The sequence below is a fragment of the Sinocyclocheilus anshuiensis genome, unplaced genomic scaffold (assembly GCF_001515605.1).
Source record: "Sinocyclocheilus anshuiensis isolate Anshui unplaced genomic scaffold, SAMN03320099.WGS_v1.1 scaffold124, whole genome shotgun sequence".
NCBI lineage: Eukaryota > Metazoa > Chordata > Actinopteri > Cypriniformes > Cyprinidae > Sinocyclocheilus > Sinocyclocheilus anshuiensis.
The window spans coordinates 906232-913878 of record NW_015554082.1 but is presented as its reverse complement, the minus strand read 5'-3'; the positions used below and the strand labels follow the sequence as shown (position 1 = coordinate 913878).

Below are 7647 nucleotides of genomic sequence, written 5' to 3'. Positions count from 1 at the left end.
TAATATCTCTTTGGGTTTGAGACTTTAGTCTTTGCAACTTTAGGGATCTTATCTATTCATGAACAGCTTGTAACACTCCAAAGAGAAAGGAAACCTTGAAATCGCATCATATGACCTCTTTAAGATATTTGATGTTGTTATATATTTAATGTTATATATAATATATATTTTGCTAGAAAGTGCTCTTGGTGAGCCCGATCACTATAAATATAATGTTTAAAAATCTAAAATATAATTTAAAAAGTCAATCACTGAAGGTTAGTACACATTGTAAGAAAAAAAAATAATTAGAAAAACAGAAAAGGTACTGGGAAGTTTATGGACTCTTCCATTATCCCTAAAACATGACACAATGCAATTTGTGGTTCAAAATGTGGGTAAAACATCTGAAAAATCAATACGGAATATTCCTTCATATTAACAGTACACTGTGCCCTATTTTTAGACTTTTTTTGGAGTCTAACAGTTATTATTGTTATTTGTAACATTATTTTTTATCTTATTTAATGTGTGCCTAGTTGGCTACACCACAGATGACCTGCAGTTCATGTGGCAGTCTGGAGACCCTGTACAGATGGATGAGATTGCTCTGCCTCAGTTCGATATTAAACAAGAGGACATTGAATATGGCAACTGCACCAAGTTCTACGCAGGGACAGGTAAAAGCTTTCCACTTTCCATGAATGGCACTAATGTGTACATAAGCTCTCTCCAGCCTTGTTCAGGAGGTAGCCATTAGATGCGATTCCAGGAAAAACCATGTCCATTTAAAGCAACCTTTTGAACTTTTGTATGATAGGCTACTACACGTGTGTGGAGGTGATTTTTACTCTGAGGCGGCAGGTGGGCTTCTACATGATGGGTGTATACGCTCCCACCCTGCTCATCGTCGTGCTCTCCTGGCTCTCTTTTTGGATCAACCCTGACGCCAGCGCTGCCCGGGTGCCTCTGGGTACTTTTTCCAATCATCACAAGCATCAGCACCTCATCTCATGTCTCTGTGGAGTCCTGCACCCCCATAACCAGCCACATCCTTTACATTTTCATTCCCCGTTTTCATCAATGTAACATCCACCAATGAATATTTTCAATGGCGTCGTTGCGGGAGGTTTAGGGAGATCTTTTCTATCCCCTACAGCACTCTAGCTTCTTTTCATCAATTGCTTACCTAAAGGCATCTCCAAGGAAATATAACACATGTCCAGGATATTTCCATCAGCCTCAGCTGCAGCCCACAGGCATTAATTCTCTATGGGAGCCACAGAGGTCACTGAGAGAGGATTATCTGAGATGCGATGAAGATTATCCAAGATGCCGTGAAATGTGATGATTTCTTGTGTTTTCCAATTATACCCTGATATTGCTGATAAATGCATGCAATTTTTCTGCGATTTCATTGGTGATTCCAGTACCACCATCATTATTTCCACATTGTTGTCACTGTCACAGTATAATGTGATTACATCAAGAGCCATCTCAAAATGCTACTGTCCATGGTCATTTCAGGTCAGTCATTTATTGCATTTTGTGAGTGTTTGGTTTATATTTGAGTGTTTGCATTCATTTAGATTATTCATGCACAGGCCCAGATGAAAACTAGATTTTGTGGGGAAATCAACAAATTGAATTTAAATATTGAATCATATTTTACAAATGTTATTAATATTAAAATATAAGCATATTATAAGATGTAAGATTATTATTATTAAATTATTAATAAATAACCAAATTTACAAACATGTAAGGAACAGGAAAGTGCTTCTGCATGATTCCATGTTTACTCATAATAATCATAACTGAAATATTTTACATTTTTAATTTACATTTCTCTAAACAAATGTAATTGTTTTGGCCTCTGCTAAGCTTGTCATTTATGATTAACGATTACTGTATATATACTACTGTTTAAAAGTTTGGGGTCAGTATACATATATATATATATATATATATATATATTATTATTATTTGTATTTTAGTTTTTCAGCAAGGATGCATTAAATTGATCAAAAGTAACAGTAAAGACATTTAATTAATTTAGAAAAGATTTACATTTCTAATAAATGATGTTCTCTTGAACTTTATATTTATCAAAGAATCCTGAATAAAATGTTGCCTAGTTTCCACAAAAATATTAAGCATCGAGCTTTTCACAATATTACTGTTTTTACTGTATTTTTGATCAAATAAATGCAGTATACTGTAGATGAGTATAAGATTCTTCTTTCAAAAACATCTTTAAAAAATCTTATACCAATCGTTGACTTCTGAACAGTAATGTAACAGAAAAAGATAAAAACCTGTTAAATATGGATGGCATTTGTTGTCCACTGATCTAATACTGTTACAGATGCCTTCATATTATGTTTTACAGTCTGCTCTAGTATTATCTTTGGAAACAACTTCAGATCAATGTGTAAGCTCATCTCTCCTCAGCTCATTTGATCTAATGACCTCTCTCTGTCTGCAGGGATACTGTCAGTGCTCTCGCTCTCTTCTGAGTGCACATCTCTGGCCTCTGAACTGCCCAAAGTCTCCTATGTAAAGGCGATTGACATCTGGCTGATTGCCTGCCTGCTCTTTGGCTTCGCCTCTCTGGTCGAATACGCTGTGGTTCAGGTGATGCTTAACAGCCCTAAACGGTTGGAGGCGGAGCGAGCAAAGATGGCTAGCAAGGAGAAGGCGGAGGGAAAGACCCCTGCCAAGAACACCATCAATGGCATGGGAAACACCCCTATTCACGTCAGTACACTACAGGTCAGAAACAACCAGACGACTTTGTATTTAAACAAACTGATTACAATGTGCTCAAATATTTGGACATGTCAAAACCGTTTTATGAACATCTACCATGATAATCTTATTGTACCCTAGTTTTATCATCTGTATACTTATATTTTATATACAATATTGTTCTAAAGTTTGGGGTAATTTTTTCAAGAAATTAATTATTTTATTCAGCAAGGATGCATTAAATCAATCAAAACAGGCAGTAAAGACATTTATAATGTTATAAACGATTTCTATTGGACATAAATGCTGTTGTTTTGAACTTCTTGTTTATCAAGAATCCTGAAAAAGGTTTCCACAAAAATAAGCAGAACAACCATTTTCAACTATGATCAAATATTATTGTACACCAAATCAGCATATTAGAATGATTTCTGAAGGATCATGTGATGCTTCAGACTTAAGTAATGGCTGCTGAAAATTCAGCTTTGCCATCACAGGAATAATATTTCATTTCAAAATATATTAGAATAGAAAACAGTTATTTTAAACTGTAATAATAGTATTGTTTTACAGTATTTTTGACCCAAAAAATGCAGCCTTGGTGAGCATTCGAGGCTTAAATCTTACCAACTGCAAACTTTTGAACATTAGTGTATACAGTATATTAATATATAAACATATTAATAAATAATTAAATTACATTTATAATAATTTACCTACGATAGTCAACATTTGAAGTGGATCAAAAAAGTTCATCAAAGTTATCCTAAGACAAGAACGGGTATTGTTTTGGTTTTAGGACAACTTTGATGAAAGGTTTTGATCCACTTCAAATGTCGATTACTGTAATATATTGTTAATTTGTTATTATATATTTTAACCCATTACTGTATTCATTACGGCATACTGTTATTCCATAACAGTATGCCATATAGAGACCATGTAATTAAGCAGCACATGGGGACACACATAATGTTTAAATGGGTGATTTAACATTTTCAAAGAGCTCATTGTTTCAATTCTGCTTTATTGTACTCAGTTGCATTGCTGTCCCTGTGGTTATAAAATCTAAATTCATGCACTGCTAATGTTAGGTCTGCATGCAAAAGTGTAGCTGGGATAATCACAGTACTTCATGTTCTTCAGAAAACAGACAGCTTTATAGCAACAGTTGGAAGAGGAGCTTGAAGGCAAGGATAGCCTGACAGACAGGAGAAATAGGCTGAATAATGTGTTCTACTCAAGTCTATTATACGCTTTAAATTGGTCCCAGAGGGAGGCTTAAGGATGCGGTGTGTTTTCAACCACTGTCACACATTTACTCCCAGACTGGACCTTCAGCAGCTAGCTACCAGAAGAACATCTGACCCCAAATTAACCCACATGCTCTTTGCACAACCCCTGAACGTCACCGACCTCCAAGAAAGCCCTATTCATTGCTCTGAATTAGAGCTGTTTGGACACGTCCCAAGGCTTGCTGCCACTGATTCTCTAGCCATCTCACGGCTGTTCAGACATGCTCAACGCTTTTGAGCAGGCAGCATTTATCAGAAGCATATGAAAGCTCCAATACTGCATTTGACAGACAGTTTCCTAAATCTGTGCTTGTGTCCCCACACACTAGAAAATATATCAAGCTGTTTGAGGATTTAAGTGTTGTGTGCCCAGTGGGAAGTAGTGCGGTCCAGCACTGCATGGCTTCTGCCCCTTTCCACACATCCAGAACTAATACAACAGACAAGTTGGCATTAGACCATCAGACATCCCTCTGCTCCGTTAGTCAGAGAGAGAGAAACAGACAGTGCGATGTCACATCAGTTCGTAATGCTTGTCATGTCCCGTTCTATTTTGATGCAAGGTAGGTGTTTTTTCACACTACTTTTTTCTTCTCCTGTTGTTCCTGCGTGGGAGGGCCATGCTACACTGCCTCTGCCCTGTTAGGGCTTCAGGAAGAGCCCAACATAATTGCCTGTCCTCAAAACCTCCCTCTCCCAGCAGTCTAGAGTGTCAAGAGAAAGGAGAATGCAAAAAGAAAGAGATAGAGAGTGTATGTGCCTCTACTTGAGGGACAAAAGCTGAAAATAAGGAGGGAAACATTTAATCAGATTTGGTGTGAGTTGTCCATGTCTGATGCCTGAATGAGTATCATAATGCATAAATGATCCGCCTGCCAGCTATCATTTGTTCATTTTCTAATTATACAAATGAAAAAACCTAAGTGTGAAATTAAAGGGATAGTTCAATCCAAAATGAAATCCTGTTATCAATAACTCGTTCATATAATTCCAAACCAGTATGATTTTCTTTCTTCAGTGAAGCTACATATTACATACTACATATATTTGCAATAATAACAAAACTAACCCTAATTCACACACTGAAAAACACTAATGTAATGAGTAATAATAAAATCAGCTATTCTTTCAATTAACTCCCCAGGAAAATTTGTATATTACATTTTTGGAACAATTTTCTAAACTTACTATTTATTTATTACTATTTATAATTTAATTTAATTGTATTATTATTACTTTTAATGGCAAAAGAAAAAACTACCATTGGTAGTGATTTATTAGACAAATTATTACTATGTTTTTGGGGATAGGGGACCAGAGACAACCGTGTCGGTCACCATTTACTTTCATTGTAAGGTGGAGAGCAGCTTGGACATTCTTCAGGATAACTCTTTCGTTTTTCATTGAAGAAAGTAAGTTATACTGGTTTGGAACAACTTGAGGGTGAGGAAGTGATGAAAGCATTTCATTTTTGGGTGAACTATCTCTTTAATGTTTCAGTAAAAATCACACCAGCTGTTGCAGAGATCTGACATGTTTTCTCTTTATTCATCTTTTTCTCACTCTCTCCCTCTTTATCCCTCTCAGGTGACAGAGACAAGGTGCAAAAAGGTATGCACCTCCAAGTCAGATTTGCGCTCCAATGACTTCAGCATCGTAGGCTCTCTGCCACGGGACTTTGAACTCTCAAACTTTGACTGCTATGGCAAACCCGTTGAAATTGGTAAAGCTTTAGGTAAATCGCAAGCCAAGAACAACAAGAAGCCGCCACCTCCTAAACCTGTCATCCCCTCGGCAGCCAAGCGCATAGATCTTTATGCTCGTGCGATTTTCCCATTCACCTTCCTTTTCTTTAATGTCATTTACTGGTCTGTGTATTTGTGATTGTGTAAAGTTTAAACTGCTTCCATTCAGCCAACTTTTCCCACCTTCGTATCGCCTCGGTCCATATAATTTTTACCTCAGACATCAAACGGAGCAGTTTTGCCACTGATGTGCAGTCAGAGCAAAACTATGGGAAAAAACACAGTATTGCTAATAAAAAAACAACATTTTCGAATAGAAAGAATGAAGGCATTGCTTAAAACATTGATTTCCAGCTACTATATTTACTTTATGCACAAACCTGAGAGAAATGATTATCTTGCATGTGTAAATGGAATATATGGATATTAATATATTGTATTTAAAATATATAACATTATTTTTGACCTACAGATCAGCTGTTATGATGATGCTGAGACATTTGTACTGATAAACACTGCCATAAGAACTGTCTTTTGATGTTCCTATTACAAGCATTCCAGAAATTACAAGCAAGTGTATAAGCAGAAAACAATAAACATCTTCTGTGCTTGTGAATCAACCATCAATAAATGGCCCAATGGCTCAGCTGACCTATGAGTCTTTTTCTTATTTATATCTCTCCCAAGATCATCATATCCTAAAAAGTCAAGTTAGAAATAAAATCTAGAAATAGGTAATTTTATTCATAGTTTCAGATCATGTCTGTAGATGTTATAAACCTTTCTGTAAAAAAAAAAACTGAAAGTTGAGTTAAGGTGAATTAATTAATTACTTAATTAATGCTACCAAATGCAAAGCATTTCTGAGTTTTCTCAACAGTTGTGCCAATTTTAGAAAATTAGACTGGTTGTTCACCTAAATTAAATATAGTTAAATATAAAATTTTTATGAATATAAATATAAACCTTTATAAATATAAAACCTAAATATAAACAAGTACATTAAGTATTTGATGAAAGTTAAAATTATGGGGTCAAACTACTATACTAATTTTATGAAACTAGTTTTCAAAACTAGTGTGGTTAAGTCCACTTAACTTAAAACTTCTTATTACTGTTGAATATGTTCAATTGAGCAAACCTAACCAAAAGTAACACTAATCACGCTAATGGTGACATTTTAAAATAAAACATGTTTTATTGTTTTATCATTTACTTCTAAATGACAATTAAATAATTCCCAATAATCCACATAATAATCCACATAATTCCCAAATGTTTTGACCAAACAAACAAAATTAAATTATTCAAGTGCAACATGTAAATGTATAAATCCAAATTTGTGCACTAGATAATTCAACATTTAAACAACGGAATTATGTAGCTACATTTTTAACTTGAAATATCGGTTTCAAAATCTTCTGATGATTTACTAACCTCAAATAAGGTGAATGGCTTCTGTTTCTTTCCCATGCTTCCTTCAAACGTCAGCTAGGGAGTTTGTGAGCAGTAAACACCATGTAGCTACAAATACAACACGTGTACAGCTGTTATCATGACAGTGAATTTCACTCACTTAACTGTAGGGGGCTCCAAAGTCGCAGAAATACGCAAAACTACTTGCAGTTGCTTTAAAACAGTGTACCTGGCAAAATAGAAGTTGGATTTTTCAGTGTTGATGCCATAATATCAAAGTTAATTTACCCAAGAACTATAATGATTTTTTTCCATAAGGGCTGTTTAAAAGTCCTGCTGATTTATTGTTATGTGTGTTGCTGACCTAGCATGAGAGAGTCAGGGTCTGACCTGTTCCTGCGCCCAACCCAAGCACCAGTATTCATTATGCTGTGAAATATGCTGGCAGATTGACCTACGGG

The 7647-nt window shown here is 35.4% G+C and overlaps 1 protein-coding gene across 3 annotated transcripts in view; it reads left to right on the top strand.

Moving 5' to 3' along the window:
- Nucleotides 1-6420, top strand: part of glrbb (glycine receptor, beta b) — a 37129-nt gene extending 30709 nt beyond the window's left edge. For all 3 annotated transcript variants that reach the window (XM_016461186.1, XM_016461183.1, XM_016461185.1), the window contains exons 7-10: nt 519-659; nt 800-952; nt 2468-2754; nt 5613-6420. In XM_016461186.1, the coding sequence (XP_016316672.1) occupies nt 519-659; nt 800-952; nt 2468-2754; nt 5613-5909 (878 nt within the window). In that variant the 3' untranslated portion in view covers nt 5910-6420. The remainder of the gene's footprint in view (nt 1-518; nt 660-799; nt 953-2467; nt 2755-5612) is intronic.
- Nucleotides 6421-7647: the final 1227 nt, after the last annotated feature.